A 20,060-nucleotide genomic window follows, 5' to 3' on the forward strand; every position below is an offset into this window, starting at 1 on the left:
AATTACTTCTGGGTACACTCTTCCAATTTTACCTTATTGTGAGAGCCATTAATTATATTAAGAAGTTTAAAGCCTGCATGAAAGAAGAAAATATAGGAAGTTCTGAAATACCAGATCAACTCCAAGGCTTTCGCATGCATTTTCCAAGGTTCTGAGAGGACTCAGCTTTTTCCTTCATAGCTTAAGAAGTTCAGAAGTTTCCTCATATATCAGTAATAAACTTGCTTTTCTTTAAAAAAAAAGTTTCTCAATTTGTCTGCTATAATTTTATTCCATGTATTTCAAATGTCCCATACATTAAATCAATCACATCTTTATTTAAATTAATGATTCTCATTTGGCCTAAATTGTTGAAAACCATTAGCACCAGATGGCAACAGGCCATTGAAAATAAATTCTTAAATAAATATTTTCTATTGAAAATAAATTCTTATTTATAAGAAATAAACTTCTTACATTACAGACTTAAGATACTTCCTTGGAAACAAAATCTATTTGTGATTTTTGAGAGTCTCATTGTGGTATTCTCTTCTTAGACTCAGTAGAAAATAGTTTTTCTATGATTCACATTATGACAGGTTTACAGATACCATGTACATTACATTATATTTCATATAAAGGAAAAGTTTATTTTATTCATCCTCTTTATAACCTAATTTTCATAATAATGGAAGTACCAACCATGAACTTACATAAATTCATAACTCAGAATGACTGAAAGAAAGCCTTTGCCTAGAAGTATCTAAAATTTCTTCTTGGTAAATTTATATTTTTTTATATTTTACTTTCTTTTCTATTTTGCTTTTCCCAGTAAATTGGTGGTTTTTCTCTAAAATGAAGCCTGTAGACTATAGAAAAACAATCTTTTTTTTCATAACCGTGTGCAGAAAATAACATGTTACTGTATTTCTAGTGTGGACAGTAGAGGTGAGTTGGTGGTTTTGTTTACTGTTGCCTGACAAACTGACATACTGCTTGCCATAAAATTTCCAGAGGAAAAGAGGGACTCTGGTGATAGTGATTGGCAATTCAGAGACAGACTCTTGGCCTGCTTTAATAGGAACACCCTATAAATTCATGTTTCTCTAAGAATTGGGATGAATTCTCACTTTTTTTTCAACTTTCTATTTTCATCATTCAAGCCCTGGAGTAATAGTCTGCATATGCTTTCTTTTTCAGTGAGTCCAACCAATCTGTCTCAGTTTAACCTTCCTGGGCCCAGCATGATGCGCTCCAACAGCATCCCAGCCCAGGACTCTTCCTTTGATCTCTATGATGACTCCCAGCTTTGTGGGAGCGCCACTTCTCTGGAGGAAAGGCCACGGGCCATCAGTCATTCAGGATCATTCAGAGACAGCATGGAAGAAGGTAAGCTTAGGGATAGGGAAGATGAAGATAAGACTTTTACTTAACTGTTAGAGAAAAACTGTCCCATTGCCCACAGCACAAAGATTCCTGAAGAAGTAAATGAGTAAGTGGAATCCTCACTTAAACCCTAGAGCTGAAAGTTTTATTCTACAGGATCTTCTCTCGACATTATGAATTTAGATATATGCCAGAATTTTTTTAGATTAATACTTGGCTGTAGAACAATTTACAATAAATCCAATGTTCTCTTATAGAAATATGCAAAATTTTAGAGACTGTTACCCAGATTGTCAAATATTAGAGCAAATGTTTTATTTGACATCTCAGTTTACAAGCCATAAAGATACACAAGCCAGAATAATTATCTTACAGACTATCACATGTTGTTAACTTTTATTCTCAGAAACTTCCTCTGGTGTTAGTATTTTACCATTTCATTTTAGAATTCCTACTGTACTGTATTCGCTTGATATCACTTCTTTTTCTTTTACCAATTGGCAATAAAATTCACACTATCCTAAAACATGTCTTTTTAGCTGTATGTATTATGTGATACTCCCTGTAAATCTTTTAAAACTCAGTAAGCATAATAGCTATTTCAGTGTATATATTTTCCTAAACTGTATGACCTCAAAAACCAAACTTAATAATATGAGAGATGTGTTTCTTTTATTTAATGAATGATTTTTAAATTATCTATAAATGAAACATGTGAGATACATATTATAATACATCAGCTATGGTTAAAAGAAAACCAAATATAGAAATCCAAACTGATTAGAATGAAAGCAACCATCCTCATCTTAATAGTTACGCATAAAAGGAAAACTTCAGTCTCGAAACATAGCAAGGTTTAAACATCTAACCATCAATTTATTTACTGTTTGAATTTGGGCAAGTTTCTTAACTTCATTAGTCCTAATTTATGCTTCTGTAATTCTGTCCCAGGGAATTTCTTACTTAAAACATCTTCTGACTAAAGTTTTAGGCAGTTAAGAGAATTGTCTTATATTTTTCAGGTCATCATTGTACATTTAATATGCTGGCACTAAATCAGTTAACAATATTTACAATATTTACATCTGCCTTTTAGGATATTAACCAAACTACTGAGTTCACTGTGGCAAACAGTGAATTATATATACCCTGGTGAATCAGCTGATTCCATTGTGTAGTAGACGAACTATAAGTAATCTGACCTGTAAGGGCATTATTTCTCTGAAATTGATATGTCATTCTCTCACACATAGACCTTTCATAATACTTTAAAAACAATTTGCTTAGCATACAGTTTATGTCCTAGAGTGCCTCACTTACAAATGGAATGATGTTTTTATGCTGGGAAATTCCAGCCTTGCATTAGGAAGCTTAATTGAATTGCTAAAAGCCTGCTTGAGTAGGTGAGATAGATTTTTGATACTAGTGCACTGGACACTGAACTATTATTATTATTTGATTGTGATCTAGAATTAATGAATTATTGAACTAGAAGAGAAGTTTTTATTGACATCTTGCCCAGTGTGCATGCTAACAGATGAAGAGACTAAGCTATAAACTATAAGGTCACATGCCTATAAATAATATGTGCATAATTTCCTAACTCATTGTCCATCTTCCTTCTGATACACCAGGCCAGTACTCTTAGTTTGTAAATGAGTCATGTAAATGAATCATAAGTTGAAAGAATGTGCTTTGAAAAAGAATAATTGATTTAAAGATTAATATTTTGTATATCTCATAGAATAATAATATTACCCAAGTTAGAATTCTAGTGGTGTTCTTTATTCCTCTTTTGACTCACTTATATATTTTTAATTCACTTCCTATGAATTCTTACAGTACCAAAGCATTGATAGTAATAACACTTATGTTGCTCTGTTGTGGTTATTTTTAATGTTTTCTTTCTAATTCTCTTGGGGCACCTATCATTGTTTCGTATTTATTTTGTAGTCCCAAGATCTAGCAAGGGCCTGTCACACTGTGTGTGCTCAACTAATGTTTATTTAAGAAATAAGTTAGAAGAAATAACTACATTATCCCATCATAAAAAAGGGGATTTTTGCAAATCATATTAAGTTCAATTTTATCTACCTTTTGGATTTAATACATTGGAAGTACAAAAGACAAAAGTAGATTTTGATTGTTTAAGATGGCATTTTGATAAATAAAAAACAGCAAATAATTTCCATTCTTATTTTTTATGAGATACCAGCTTAAAATAAGAAGTATTTATATATAACTAAAATTTTTAAAGAAACCATTATTCTAAATTTAAAAAACATAGATCAATTTATTATAACTGATTATTGAAATAGCTACTTGGAAAAAAAATGCTTATATACCTGAAAGTATATAAAGAAAATTTCTGAAAATGGATCTTTGTTGGATAAAATGAAATTAAATGAATAAACACAAAGTATTTTTAAAAATTTTAAAAGCTTATGAAATTTTTTTTAGTTTTATGATTTTCTATTTACTATATGAGAATCTATACTTTTCATATTGTATAAAACATGCTTTTAATGCTCAAGCTTGTCAACTTCTATCTATAAATTGGTGAATGAGATACTTTAGGAAAGAGTATGGGATCTTTTCATGTCTCAACATCTTGATCTCCAAAAAATCATTACAGACTATGTTGGTCCGTTTTTCACACTGTGACCAAACTGCCTGACAATAATTTATGGGCTCACAGTTTCAAAGATTCAGTCCATAATCAGCCAACCCCATTGCTCTGAACCTAAGGCAAGCAGAAGGGCATGATGGAGGAAAGCTTCTCAGATCATGACAGCCAGGAAGCAGAGTGTGGGGCAGGAAGGAGCCAGAGACAGATATAGTCCAAGGTCATGTCCTCAGTGACCTACTTCCTCCAACCAAGCCCTACTTGCCTACAATTACCACCCAGTGGTCCATTCAGATTAGTAATGCACTAAGGGGCTTAATCTACTGAAAATTATAGCTCTCATAATCTCATTTTTTCATCTCTGAGGATTATTATATTGCCTAACATACAAACTCATAGGGGAATATTTTAGATCCAAATCATATACAAACTTATTCTCAGAATCTTACAGCTAGCTGTTAATGTTATTTCCCTAGCCACCTGTTCTTTACTTTTTTAGTTAAGGCCTAAGGTTTATGAGTAGACATGAGTATTTTAATTCTGTTGTTCTTGTTTTCTCTAGTTCACGGCTCTTCGTTATCATTGGTTTCCAGCACTTCTTCTCTTTACTCTACAGTAAGTATTAAGTGAGAATAAAAAGCTTCTGCCTGTGCCATGCGTAGATGATTAAGTAGATTGACATTTACACAGAAGTGGTGTGGCCACATAAAGGCATCTCTAAGCCACTCTATACCCGTTAAGCTGGCAAGTACTCCATCAGTCCCTCTGTGACCCACTAGTATGTATTTTCACTTGATTCATTATAATCAATGAGTGGATGTAAAACTGAATTTCATACAGTCCCTTGGGGTATGACAGGGAGTCCCTGAAACCATGAACTATGATTTATCATATTTTCATAATGTTTGTTTTCCTTTGTTTGATTCTCTGACTCATGAATTAATTGTTCTATGGTATTTTTTCAACTTTTTTTTGTTTTAAGTTCTTTTTTTTGTAAAGACTGTTCTGAAAGAACTAGAGATTTTTTTAAAATATGATTTAAAAGAATTTTTTTAAAAAACTATTTTGCTGCTAAGGATCCAACCCAGGTCCTCCTGCATGGGAAACACACACTTTCCCCTTGAACTGTGCCCCCAGCCAAAAAAAAAAAAAAACTGTTTCTTAGAAGAGGAAAGCCAGTGTTTCAAATTCTTTTCCCAGTGTGTGAAATTATAGTTCACTTTTGCCAAAATGAGCTTTCTGTCCATTAAATATAATTTTATCTTTAAAAAAGCCTACAGGAAGTTATATTTTATGAGAAGCTTCCTTTATGCCCAGGTAACAGGCAGGATATTAAAGCAGTTTCCTAAATCTCTATGAGACTTGAGTGCTATGAGTAATTCTTAATCCTGTGTTGAAAGGTTTACAAAAGTCTGTAGCCTTTGACTCCCACTGAGCAATTAAGTGTTAAGGACAATATGGATTTTTTTTCTCTTATTTTCATTAGGCTTAAATGTTAAAGCCTTTTATTTGTAAATTAATCATGCATATTTATTGCTTTAAAAAAGACATTCACAATCATCCATCAATGCAGACATTATTTTTCTTATTTCTCCTTTTAATGATTAAAATTGCCATTAAGTTCTATAAATGAAGATATGTAGACTAATGAATAAAGACATAATAAATGTGAAAGTATATTTAAAAAACACATTAAATATGTTAAGATTGTATTTCTCCTGTTGATCTAATACTGTTACTCATTTATGATATGTATTATGACTTAAATCACTATAATTTCAATCTCTATATAACAGCAAAAGATGGAGCATAGTTATAATCATAATTTAAATAAATGCAATAACAATATGTGGGTAAAAATTCCTTTATGAAGCTGAGAAAGAAGAAAAAGAGCATGTGTTTAAGGAACAATAGATAATGCATTAGTCCACATTCCACTAATTAGACCAGAGTCCACTAAAATTTTCTGTGATAATAAAAATGTCCCCTGTCTGCACTGGCTAATACTAGCAGTGAGTTGCTATTAGTTATTTTAAATGTGTCTAGTGTGTGTGACAGAGGAACTGTATTGTTTATTTTAGTTAATCTAAATTTAAATAGGTACATAAACCTGGTGACTGAGATTGAATAGTTCAAGTTTATAGGGAACAAAGGGGATAAATTTAAAAATTAAAGAAGGGTGAATAAAGGGAGGTTGGTTGGACCAATGCACACCGTATTTATGTGTGGAAATATCACACTGAAACTAATTACTGTGTAAAATTAATATATGTTAAAAATGAAAAATAATAAATATTTTTAAATATAGGAAAATAGGAGTAGGATGTCTAAATCATGAAAACAATTAGGAAGTATTGGTGAAAAGTACTGTATTAAAAATATAATGTGAACAGGAACAGACAGTAAAATAAAGAGCCTATAAATAAGTATAGGCTAACATTTAAGTGTTAAGGACAATAGGGGTTTTTTCACTTATTTTCATTAAGCTTAAATGTTAAAGCGATTTGAACATTTAGAACTGAAGTAGACCCTGTGTTTAGCATAGAATGAATGGGTTAGATGATCAAGCTATGAGACAAAGTGATATTATTAGTCAGTTATTAAATTAGCTGTATTGGAAATGATGGAAATTTAAAATGTATTAGAAATGATGGAACCTACATATTTGAATTGACTAATTATAGTAAAATAATTCAAAAAATGCATATTTGAGGGCAATTCAGGTTGGGGGGCAGATAAGGAGGAGTCACTCTCTTTCCATTCCCCACAATCATGTACTAGGATTAAACTGTCATTAAAATATCTGTGAAAGTGTTTTTTAAACCATGAAATGAAACAGCAGTTAATTATTATTATTCATGCCTTCATAAGTTTTTGGATAAAGATTTAATTGATTTGCCTTCTTATCTGGTTGGATCAGTAATTACTGTGTGACATCAGGCAAGTTGCCCAATTTCTTTGGATTACACCTATAAAATAAAATTTTAAAACATCAGCCAAATCTACTCCATCTGTCCCATGGGATTTCTGCAAACTGATTAGAAATCACAGACCCAATCTGATCTGCCAAGGAGTTTGGAAACTTTAGAGTTTATGTTTGTTTTTAAATCTAAGCCAGCACTGTGAAATCTGGAACATTCCCCCTAAAATCCACACTTGAACATCCTTTTCCAAATAACTGGAATATCTAGCAACACATCCTCCATGTTTCTAGTAGTCACCTTGGTTGGTGGCACATGCTCTCAGGCAAGCCACAACCTCCACCACCTCCTCTTCTTGACACTCAAGCTAAGTTTGGGTTGCTAGTTGTCATTGTGCTGTTGCATTATTCATAGGAGAGAAATGCTCCTCACTTTCTATATCTCTATTAGAAAGTGGAAAATAAAAGATAACCTAGGAAGGTTGTGTGATTTCTTAAAAAATATTTAGAACCTCTTTTCATTCTCTATTATGTATGTATGTGTGTAGTATATATACATACACACATACAAACAGCTATCCATCCATCCTGTTAGGTATTTAAATTCATGATCCATGAGAAGATAATTTTTGATTGATATTATATTAGCTCTTTATTGGAGCTGTTAGTCTTTTTATTTACTGTATATTATACTGGAGCCATTCTGCACTTGGATTCAAATTTATACTTTTTTCATGAGAACAAGGATCCTGTTTGATTCCTTGAATAGCTCCTTAGCCTATTACCTAACACATGCATAACACTGAAGTGATGTTTCCATAAGTTTGAATGGATAGATAAATGGCCATATAATGGCTTACAGAATAGTCAACAGATATATTTTAATTTAGGCAAGGTGTTTTATGTTGTTTACCATCCTTAAGGACATTAGTCTTGCATCAGAACCATCAGTAAAATGTGGTAAGTAATCAAATTCCATCATGGTATCATTAATCCCACTCCTAAACCACTGAAAGAAATATAATATTAAGATTCTAGCTCATTCCTTCAACTTGAGGGTCATACCTACCCACTATTAATAACCATATAGTGTGAAAGAGGGCAAGGATTAACAAAAATGATAGCTTTGAGAAATCAATAGTGAGAAAAGTCATGCCCTGCAATGTATGTAGAATTAATAATGGTTATGCTTACTTTTAACATATGCAACTTTGGGGTATTTTAATAAAAAATGTGATGAACATGTTTTTTATATTTTATTTTTTTATTTTTTTACATAGCTCTTGACATATCATATTTCATACATTTGATTCAAGTGGGTTATGAACTCCCATTTTTACCCCGTATACAAAAACGTGGATGTGTAACCGATGTGATTCTGCAATCTGTTTCTTATATTTTAAATGAAATATATCTATTTCTTCAAATACATGAGATAGTTACAAACCTTTACCAGTTTTATATAATTCTAACAAATCTAAAAACAATATAGACAAACTAACAAGAAACATATAACATACTAGGGAAAATTAAGTCATTTTTAATTGTGCTGTGTGCTTCAAGCAATGAAACACTTAAATTAAGATTCCTTGCTTAATTTTAATTCCAAAACCAAACTGTATATGAAGCCTTGAAATTATTAGAATTAAAAACTATCTTCACTTAAAATGCTGAACATGGGATGTAAAACGAAGGTTTATGTCACCGTTGCTTTTCAAACAGTGTTTTCTTATAAAGGCTATTATGATTCTATATGTTAGCCACTTTATCACCTTATTATTTTATCACTTGCCATTTTTAAAGGTGGAGAAAATGCAAGAAAGACAAAACTCAGGTTAAAAGAGATCTTTATGCATGAAATGTATCCTGAGAGTTATTGTTTTGTTTATTTTTATTATCTGGAGGAAAAGAATAATAAAACTTAAGATGTTTTTGTATTGATTAATCAGGAAATATCCTAAAAATAGAAATAGTAGCTAAGAGATTATTTTTCAGCTTTGTTTCTGCTTACAGTAATGGACAGACTTACTGTTCAGGGATATTATACATTCTCCAGCCTTTTCTAGAATGAGAAAGATTTACCAATGTAATGGTGCACATAACTCATTTTCTGGTATTTTGCAGCCCAGCATGAAGTGGGGGAAAAGCAGAGCTAGGAATTTTCTGTACTGAGATAAAAAACACCCTGATAAAGCACAACCAAAGACACTTTTATTGCCACCTTATCACTGAATGTTTTAGTGTCTTGATGACGTGAAGCCCAATAAGTTTAATTAAGGATTATTAGGGAAAATAAAAAATAGAAATGAATAACCTTTATTTGCTGTGATTATCAGTAGAGGTCAGCATTTTCCCCCAACATTATTTGACATTCTTTATAATCTATAAGTCACAGAACAAAATTCTTATTCCTAAATCTTTGCTAAGGCTCTGTATAATTTAATGGAGTCCATTTTTTAAAATATGTATGAAAAAAACAATGTTACATCTTTATATGTACCCATCTTTTCTAAATTTTTTTTGTTGTAGTTGAACATAATACCTTTATTTTATTTATTTATTTGTGTGTGTGTGTGTGTGTGTGTGTGTGTGTGGTGCTGAGGATCAAATCCGGAGCCTCGAACATGCTAGGCGAGCACTTTGCTGCTGAGCCACAACCCCAGCCCCTGTGCCTATCTTTTTTAGAGTATAATTTTATAATTATTTCATTTCTGTTGTTTTTGGTATAAATCTTAGCATTTTTTAATTCTATCCTTTCTTTCAAGGCACATCACAAATCCAAGGGTTAAATTATCTATATTTTTAAATAACTCATATTACATATAAAGGAATATTCATTTTAAGTCTTATAGTATCCTGTTCTTACTCATTAATTGAATCATTGAATGTATTTTACTTGATCTTACATTAGATCATAAAGACATTTTAAATGCACAGTAATTTTTTAATTCATTTGTTCATGTGAAATGAATTGACACTAACTTTATTGTTAAATTTGTTTTTCTTATATCTTTTGCAGGCTGAAGAAAAGGCTCATTCAGAGGTAAAAAAAACAAAAACAAAAACAAAAAAAAAAACTTGAACATTTTTGTGTTTGACCATTTCTGTTTATGATGAAATGAGTGTTGTTGCCACTAGAGGGCTCTGTGATACAATAACATAACTACAGAGAGACAGAAAAGCCAGCCAGCTAGCTGGGGATGGTCTTAGCCATTACCTCTTAAAAAGAAATAAAATGAAATGTTTAGAAGCAGATTTCCCTCTCATGTTCTAGATTTAATCTTAACTCATTAACCAATAAGTTGTCTTTATTAGTAGATGCTCATTAAATCATGGATGAATGAATGAATTTGTAAAATATTTGATCAGTCTCTCTCCTAACCCCAAACTGTCTGTGAGACCATCTGCATGGATTAATGTACACACTGAGTCTGAGGCAGCAGTCCTCCCTGAAACAGATACTCACATCCCAGCCTAACTATTTTGTGCATTGACTATACTCCCTCTTTTCACTATTTTATATCTAGGGTAGTATATTATTCTAATCAAATTTCACAAATGCATACTTGGTTGCAGTCATGTACAAATCAAAGTGCAACCTGGACAAACATTCTTTTTCTTAGCTTCTGTATGAATGTTGCCTAAGGAGAGCAGAAAGAGTTTAATTAGGACTTTATTCAAGGTGAGGTGATAATTTTTTGATAGGTTTGCATTGAAGCAATCACACCACAGAGAAAATAAAATAAATATCTGGGCATCAGGCTTTGTAATAGAATGTCTTTCCTTTGAAGTCCTGTTTCATGAACTCTTAAAGAAGCATTTTGCTATGTCCAAAATACTGAAAATTTATTGATTATACAATTCATTTTTACAACCTCTAGACCAAAGAGTGAATTTGATGTTTAAAAACCTAAACTGTTTCCTTTCCATCATGTGGACGTGGCAATGTTTCTAATGTTATTATTACATAGCTACTGGGATATAGAAATTCTGCATCTATTTGCCTTGGTGCTGGTTAGGCCATTCTGTATTTATTGCTTATGTACTATAGTGGGTCATATGTTTGGGAAAATATCATTTAAAGTACAGTTTCCTGAGTTATCTTAAAGGAATTAGAATCATATAATGATAATAGACTATTAATTTGAGAAAGCCTCTTTCAGTCTGTACTGACCTGAAAATATGAGATGTTCTGCTTTCTGAAACTATTTATAGTCATCATCATGTACATCTGGGGTGTAGCTCCTTTGTAAAAATGCAAATAAAATGGAGACTCTGCTTCCAGTGAAGATATCTCCCTCCTTTCCTCCCTCCTTCCCCCTCTCTTTCTTTCTTTCTTTCTTTCATTTTTTCCTTGTTTAGAGACTTTAAATATTGACCACTATTTCTTTTTCACAAAATCTTTTGTTTGGGCGAGGGCAGGGTTGGGGTGGGAGAAGGACACTTAATGAACAATGTCCAGAATGTTCTTTCAAACTGAGACAGCATTCCAAAAGCCCAGTTCTAACAATAGGGAACTTATATTTTAAGAAATGAGAAACATCACAATAGTATGTTTGGCATCTTAAGTAGCTGAATTCTCTTGAGTCCAGAAATAGACTTTCAGGACCTAGTTTATATGGTCATAAATGTTTTGCCTTACTAATCACTCTTCAAACTTCCTGGCAACATGAGATATTTTGATTAGACTGCCAAAAATACTTATAAAGATTTTAAATATGATATGATATGCTTTCCATCATCCTTTATATCAGTTTTTTTTAAATTGTTAAATAAAAAGGAAAACATTTTAGAATATTTGGTTTGTTGGTTCATCTATTTAGTTGTGTGATACTAGTCATGTCCCTCTTATTTTGAAGCCGCAGATGTCTATAAAGCATTTCTGCTAGGAGTTAATAATACCTCATTAAATAAAAGGCAATATAGTAAATATTTTAGAAGGCTTCTCTGTAAATCATTACAACTCCATCCCATAAAATTATTTTAAATGTGGACTCAATAAATGTTGAATTAAACCCAACTTTCAGATACTACTGTTCTACAGCTTTTGAGAACTTGCCAACCCTTAGAAAATAAAAATGTATGCACACAGAAAAATCCCTGAGATTTTCAGAAAAATAACATTATTTTTGCTAAAAAAAAGATGTATATTTAATTTTAAAAATTTCTACCTGAATTTTATTATCAAAATTTTTCAGGAGGGAAAAAAAATCCATGGAGAAAGTAAACTGCATCTTGAGTCCTGCAGGGTTGCAAGTGGAAGAAGTAAACATCCTTTGATTGCATATTTGAGTCCCAGTTTGCTCCTGACATTTTATAGTTATTGGATAGATGGTGTTCATAGTTTTAGGAATTAGTACTAATACAGTTGTGGTTAAATGAGTTAATATAGTATTTGCCTCCTTGGATAGAATTTGTAGTTTTAAGTAACAATCCACTAACATATTGAATTATTTTTTTGTTCCATTTAGCAAATTCATAAACTACGGAGAGAGCTGGTTGCATCTCAAGAAAAAGTTGCTACCCTGACATCTCAACTTTCAGCAAATGTAAGTCACTTTTGATTTTTAAATATATCACCCCTGAATTGATTATAACAAAATGGAGTAGGTCTGCTAACACACTTGCAAATTTTAAGCATCCAAAAATCACACAGATGCAAGGTACTGAATAGTGGGACTCATATAAAATTAAATTTTTCTGCCCACAAAGTAATAAAATGTAAATTCACGTAGAGGGGGATTCCCAATGTGATTAAAATTTTATTCCTCATAAGATTTCTAACAGTGGTATCAGTTGTAAAGGTCGCTTCTTGTTTCATATTTTTGTTACTCCCCATTCATAGGTTCCTCTCAAGCCTTAATATACTAAGGGTTGTTAGTGTTTGACTTAGGAAGATGCAATATTCCTGTCCTCTGCCCCCTTCATTGCATTTATCGAACAATTAGTTAAGCATCCAATTAATTCTAAAAAAAATAAATTATATCTGAAGATGGATAGCTTAGCTACATTGCACATGAGATATAGTAGTCTTGAAAAACCTTGGCAGCCTTCTCATGGTGGTATAAAAGGATACATTTCTACTGGCAGCCAAGCAGCTTAGAATGGCAAAAATGATGACAGTGAAGACCGTCAATTATATTAACATTTATTGAATGTATTTCCATGTGCCAGAGAGTGCTCAGAGTAGCCGCAGAATAATAAAGGGGAACATATGGCATTGTGCCCAGTCCTAGGGAATGGTAGTGTTGGGAACAACAGCAAGGGGTAGGGGAGCTCTTGCCATTTTGCCGTATGTCCTGCCACCCTCCCTTCACATTAGTTTGCTCATTTCTGCTCTGGAGCTCTGAGCTGCTCTCTGCCTCATCTCCCCCACCTCTGCCCCATCCATGGAGACTTTCTGTTTCCTTAACAAAGCACGACATCAAAATCCAGCAGGTGCTTTAATAAGAAACACTTTGAGGATAGAAATTATTTTTGTAAAATAAATTCTAAAGGAAATGTCATTTCAATCACAGTGTATTCGTTTTAGCATGATATATGAATTGAATTTATTTTTTCAATTTCTGGAGAATCATGTGAATTTGGGGATTCAATTATTTTTTATTGGTGTTATTAGGGGATTTCTAAAAAATAAAAGCAGATTTTTAGAGAACTTTTTAGACATTATTAGAAGATAAGAATATAATTTAAACAATATTTTGTTTTTAAGAATAACTCTCAAAGAGATAGTTGCAAGGCAACTGTAAGCTTTATATTATAGGTTACATGATAGTGGTATCAAACATTCCTATGTAGGTTACTGAATTTGTACATGTAAATGCCAGAATCACCCAGAGCTTTTGTTCACTGCAGTGAGGAAGGACAGTGACTGGCCCTGTCCATTAGATTGTCAAGACACTTGCAGCCATCACAAGCAAATACTCAGGGCCTTATGGTATTTCGTAAATGTTTCTTGGTGGGCCTCAGCATAGAATTCAGATATTGGAATGATATAGCTGCAAAACATAATGGAATATAAACTGAGAGTCTTCCATTTAAAAAGTAATATACACATGTTATTGAAAGGAAAAAAATGAAACTAAAAGAGCACTTTGTGAGAAATATGTGTTCAGTTTTCCTCTGAGATGCCATTCTCACTGTGGTTATTGGTTTCTCGTGTATCCTTTAGTCATTTTTCAATTTTTCCCCCTGTGTACACACATAAAACATGCACTTACCAAAGCATGTGCACACAGTGGGAACCACATTCTAACATGGAGGCACAGTTGTGATGGCCAGCTCTTCTTGGTCATGGTTTGGAAAGGGAACAAAATCTTTAGAAAGGTGCCAGCCACTGGCTACCTACCCCCTCTGTACTTGTTCATATCACACCATTTTTACTGATGAGTTTTCATGACCTTGGAGGACACATTCTCTAATGGGTGGTGACCACCAAAAAGGGAAATGTGGTTCTTAGGATTGAAAAACTCTCTCTTCATGTGTGAAACTCAGATATACTTATGGTATATAAATGGATACCTAGAACACCTGTTGCTGTTAAAATGTCATGACAGGAGTGAGCAAGTAGGGAAAAAAATCTATAATATCTCTCTAGGGGGATAATAATGAAAAAAAATAAAAATAAGGAACAGAATTAGAGGAAGCAGTACCAAAGGATGATTTTATGCTTGTCTTCAAGCTAGCTTAAAAAGTACTAGTCTTGGGGCTGGAGTTGCGACTCTGTGGTAGAGCTCTCGCCTAGCATGTGCGAGGCGCTGGGTTTTGATCCTCATAAAAATAAATGAAATAAAGGTATTGTGTCCATCTATAACTAAAACATATATATATATATATATATATATATATATATATATGCATATTATATATATACTATATATTTTAAGTACCAGCCTTAAAAAAATTCCCAAATACTTCCAGTTTCCCCCAAGTTATAGCTATAATAATTTGTGCACACAGATAGGAGCCTAATTAATATCCTATTATTATGCCCCCTTTTTAAACATTGTAATATACTTAGGAATCTTCTCAAATTACTTCATATAGACACAAAAAGCTGTACATGTACATAGCAACTTTATTTTTAATAGCAAAACAAATAGTGAACAAATGAAATTATCCTTTAATTGATCAGTGGAAAAACTGATACAACCTTACCATAGAATACTACTAAGCAATCCACAGAAATCAACCATTGATACAGGTAATATTCAGTTGGCTCTCAAGGACATAATGAGTGGGAAAAAAACAATTTCAAAAGGTTGCATACTGTATGATTCCATTTATATAAAATTCCAGAAATGACCATTATAGAAATGGAGAAGATATTAGTGATTGCCAAGGTGGAGAGAGGGAGATAGCAAGGAGATCTTTGTGGTGATGGAATAGTTTTGTGCTTTAATTGAGGTTGTGATTTTTTGAATTCAAGTGTGTGAATCAGCATTTATACCAATATGGATTTCATGATTTTAAAATTATGTGAGATGTAACCATTTGGGGAAACTGGATGAAGGGTAGAGAAGAGATCACTGTACCATCTTGGCAACTTCTTGTGAATGCACACCTGTTTCAAATTTAAACAGTTAAGTACCCAAAGATCTACAACATTTTTGGAATTTGTTTATACAGTTACCTAGTTTTTAATTTCCTAGGACTTTTAATCTTATTCTACAAATTACTACTCATTTATTTGGTTGTGATATGGATTGTTAAAGCTTTGCACCATCAAAAAAATTATTTGCTGACATTATTAAAATATGGGAGTCAAAGGATTCAGGTAGTGAAGATGCTCACCATCTTCTACATTGTTAACAAAACAGTTTATCATTATTCAATTTTATACTCAATATTGATGACATGTAAATAGGCACATGTATAATTGTAAAACAATTTTAATGACACTACTGTTTTGAAAATTTTTAATAGTATCATTAGAACTGCAAGTGATGGAGTCATTTATGTACATGTGTTTTTAGGGGAATAAATATCTTTTACATATTCCAGAATTTGAATGACTCGCAAGGCACATATATAAACTACGAATCATCTGAACTCATTTATTCATTTTAACATTTGACTTATGATGTCACTTTAGATTTCCCAGACCACATAAATCATCAAAGAATTTAGTTAATACTTGATTTTTCTTCAGTTCAAAGGAATACTGTTTAAATTTAATTCAGATATTTTTTCATTTAATCTGAGTTAATGTCTGTTCATGTATGTATTATATACACATATTTTAATATACACATACCAAAAGTAAATTAATCATAGGGACTGAATAAAATAATCTTGTGTGATTTCTTCATGGTAAATCAAGTGGTATTTTTTTGTTTTGTTTTGTTTTTGTGATGTTGAAGTTTGAATCCAGGTTCTTACACATGCTAAACAAGTGCTTTTACCATTGAACTATAGCCCTAGCTCTAGGATTTTATTTCATTAATTTACAATTTCTATTTGGAGGTAGAGATATGTCTTTAAGAATCTAATACTCTACCAATTGAGTTACCTGAACAAGTCTTTATTTACTAATTTGTTCAGATTAGAAGTAAACTTTATATCTTAGTTAAATAGGAACGTGGTAAGATTTGTTTTTTTAGAAATACAGTCAGTCTAATTTCTAAGGACAGATTTCAGTGAGTTGGGTTGTGTGGAAGATATCATTAACCATGTTTTTTTCAATTTAATAATTATTCTAAGTATCTGGGTATTCGTTTTTATTCAGTACATGAATACTTTATTAGGACTTAATGATTTTCCTTAATTGGGCGTATTTTTGTAATTGATAGTCCCAAGCTTTAACCCAGTATGACTATGTTTATATGAAGTCCACATAAGAATGTGTTCTAATTTTTAAATTTGAAATGTACTTCTCTGCTGAGATGCTTTTCTCTCTTTTTGCTAAAAGGACTAGTAGCAGGTCAAAAGGTAATCAGTCAGCTCACTTCTTTGGCAGAGCAGAGCCTTCGAACCAGTAAGGTTTCCCTCCTCCAGTTGATCTGGAAAGAGCTGCTTAAACCACTGGAGACTGTATATAAAGCTGATTCTACTGGTAGATCTTCGCAAAAGAGGGAGGGAGGATGTATTGGCAAATGCTGTTGCCTGACCATCTCTGGGTCAATACCTGCTCCCCAATAAATAGAGGAAAACAGGAGCCTCACACTGCACATGCACATGGTCACATCACACCATTACCCAGGTTTTCCAGGCCTCTCGCCCACCCCTGCTTGCAGCTAAGTCAGGTGGATATATTTGTTTGCTTTCCAGTATATTTTCTTTCTAAATCTTAGCCATTAGATAATTTGGAAATGGGAACTCAGACTAGTTATTACTTAGATTTTTCAAAGACATTACTGAATGAATATGGAACAAAAACAGCAGTACTTTTTTTTTGCTTTTCAGCAAATAAGTCTTTTAACCAAATCCTCTTGGGTATTATTTTCTTTGAGAGTGTGTCCCACTTATTTGCTCTATTTAATATTTTTATATAATCTGACAGTGCCTCTTGCTTTTCTGTAGTTCTTCTAACTGAAAAATATTTTGCAAATGTTAACAGTAATGAAGACATAAGGGATAATTTTGTATAGACAAAAAGAAATATTAAATCTTATTTATGTTTCAGATCATTCTTGGTTCAATTATTTTAGTAGTAGTAGTAGTAGTAGTAATAGTAGTAGTAGTACTAGTTTTAACCCAGGGGTGCCTTACCACTGAACTATATCCCTACCCCTTTTTTTATTTTAAAATTTGAGACAGGGTCTCACTAAGTTGCTTGGGGGTCTCATTAAATTGCTGAGGCCTCAAACTTGTGATCCTCCTGTCTCAGCCTCCTGAGCCACTGGGATTACAGGCATGTGCCACCGGGTCCAGCCTTGGTACAGTTATTAATTTTCAAATACAAGTTCTTATGTATCTGTATATATGTGTGTATATAAATATATCCTGATAGAAATTTATGGATGGAGTATTTTTTATTTGGCTGATGAAATGTCACTTCTTTTTGTGTGAACAAATGCAGTGTAGGTATTATGTATTTCATCTCACTGTTTATCATCACAATAATTTCCTTTGAATATCTGTTCGGCTTCTATTGTATGATCCTGTATGTATTAGCGAATAGTCTCGTCTATTTTCTTGCCTTGACAGACTTCATCTAACCCAACTCAGGGAATGTTCATCACCATATTCATACAATTTACCCTGACTTGAAAATGATGCAGCTGCTAAAGAGCAAAGTTTAGAGCCAACTAAATTATGATGAAAATCCCTGAAAATCAAACATTTTTGAAAAAGTCATTCTATGAAAGTGTTTTAGCCACATTATCCTCCAGTTCAGTCAGCTTTACTTTCTAGTTTCTTCTCATTAAAGTGATAAAGATCATTATTGGTAAGAAAAATCCTCTCATTTACCTGTTTTATTCTTTTACTATTTACCACAGCTAGTGAGAAATGGAATGGTAGTTACTTCCAAAGTAACAAAGTTAATCTAACAAATTAAGCCAAGTTAAAATTATATTAGTGAAATTATATCTCACTAATATAATTTTAACATTCCTTTCAATAAAAATATCATGACTTAAGTTAACATGTTCTTTAATAACCAGTGATAGGGTTTTTTTTTGTGAACAATTAGTGAAAAGCAATTCTACAAAAATTAGAAACTGATATTCTAATGTTAAATATTTTGCCCTTATGTCTACAAAATTTAAACAATATGACTTATATAGCATATTGTTTATTTTTATTGTTTCTTTTTAGTTATACATGACAGTAGAATCCATTTTGACATAATTATACACACTTGGAATATATCTTGTTCTATCTAGTTCAGACCCCAGTACCGCTCAATAAAATATGAACAAAGGGAAAAGTCGTTTTCTTCAATTGTATACATTCAAGGGTTTACAATCCTTTGTTTAAGAAGGCAAAAACATAGCACTTAAGAAGGAAAACTTAAGTATAAACTTTGTCAAGCAAAGCAAGAAAATAATTAACATAGACGTTGAAATAGCAGTTGCCTTCCCCACAAAGGGGAAGGAGCAAAGCGTGTGTCTAGGGTCTTGACCGCCCTGTCCTTGATTTGGTTGATGAGTATCTGATTAAATCAGCAAACTGTACATTTTTGGGGGTTCATTTTTATGGAAGAATTTTTCACAATTAAAAAAAGTTAAAATGTAAGCAAAAATATAACATAACCTTATGTTTATTTCAGAGCACACAAAAACTACCATTCCATGTCATTGGAAATATTTTAAACTGCAAAGAAAGATTCCTTTTTTAGAGTCTCATTTGTCCAATTAACTCTATTAACAAACTTTGGTGTATAATTCTCCATGGTTGGTTTTTGATTTATTTTTGTTTCTGGCGTGTGTGTGTGTGTGTGTGTGTGTGTGTGTGTGTGTGTGTGTGTGTCAGAGAGAAAGAGAGAGAGAGAGAGAGAGAAAGTGAGTGAAGTATAGATCCACATGTCGGGGGAGAAACAGAGACAGGGAGTGAGAAGGAAAGAAGAAGGGAGGGGAAGTGAGGAAGAGGGGAAGGTGGAAGGAAGGTGGACGATAGTGGAACTAGAGAATAGAGTGATTCTGATGGATTGAAATTTAGAAGTATTCCTTCAGATTGTTTTTCCCCCCCTATTGTAATATTAGGGAAAGAAAACCAGCCCAAAATGAGTTCAGAGCTAGGAACAAAGACATCTTTGCATTTGATGCTGATGGAAGGGACTTGGATATTATATTATGAATAATGGAATAAACTTCCAGATTCCTGATTCTTAGGAGTCTTATAATGTATGTTAAAGTAGGTTCCTCAGCTTTCAACCCTCCTCCAGCTATAGAGGGATGTATGCTATTGGAGTCCTCTTATTTTTGTCCCTTAGAAAAATCAATCTTTTGCCAAGGATTACCAAGTTTTGCCCATATGTAGTTTATTATAGACTTAGGTTATAAAATATTCAACTTTTAGGTCCTTCTGGGGGTGTAGTATAAATCTATCAGTTTGAGATAATGGGCCTGCAGCCTGATGAGAGACTGACCCACCTCTTCATGCTCAGTATTCTGGGTTAGAACTATTGCATAATGGTATGTCAATCTGGGGCTGCAGTAAGACTGCCAAATTCTTCTTAATCATAGGAGCTATGTTATCTACTAC

At 32.7% G+C, this 20,060-nt stretch overlaps 1 protein-coding gene across 4 annotated transcripts in view; it reads left to right on the top strand.

The window, feature by feature from the left end:
* NAV3 (neuron navigator 3) overlaps window positions 1–20,060 on the top strand; it is a 353,745-nt gene that overhangs the window by 282,408 nt on the left and 51,277 nt on the right. For all 4 annotated transcript variants that reach the window (XM_081309697.1, XM_081309698.1, XM_081309699.1 and 1 more), the window contains 4 exons: window positions 1,180–1,368; window positions 4,554–4,606; window positions 9,931–9,954; window positions 12,383–12,460. In XM_081309697.1, the coding sequence (XP_081165823.1) occupies window positions 1,180–1,368; window positions 4,554–4,606; window positions 9,931–9,954; window positions 12,383–12,460 (344 nt within the window). The remainder of the gene's footprint in view (window positions 1–1,179; window positions 1,369–4,553; window positions 4,607–9,930; window positions 9,955–12,382; window positions 12,461–20,060) is intronic.

Source organism: Spermophilus citellus (assembly GCF_964194105.1).
Source record: "Spermophilus citellus genome assembly, chromosome: 10".
In the NCBI taxonomy this organism is placed as follows: domain Eukaryota; kingdom Metazoa; phylum Chordata; class Mammalia; order Rodentia; family Sciuridae; genus Spermophilus; species Spermophilus citellus.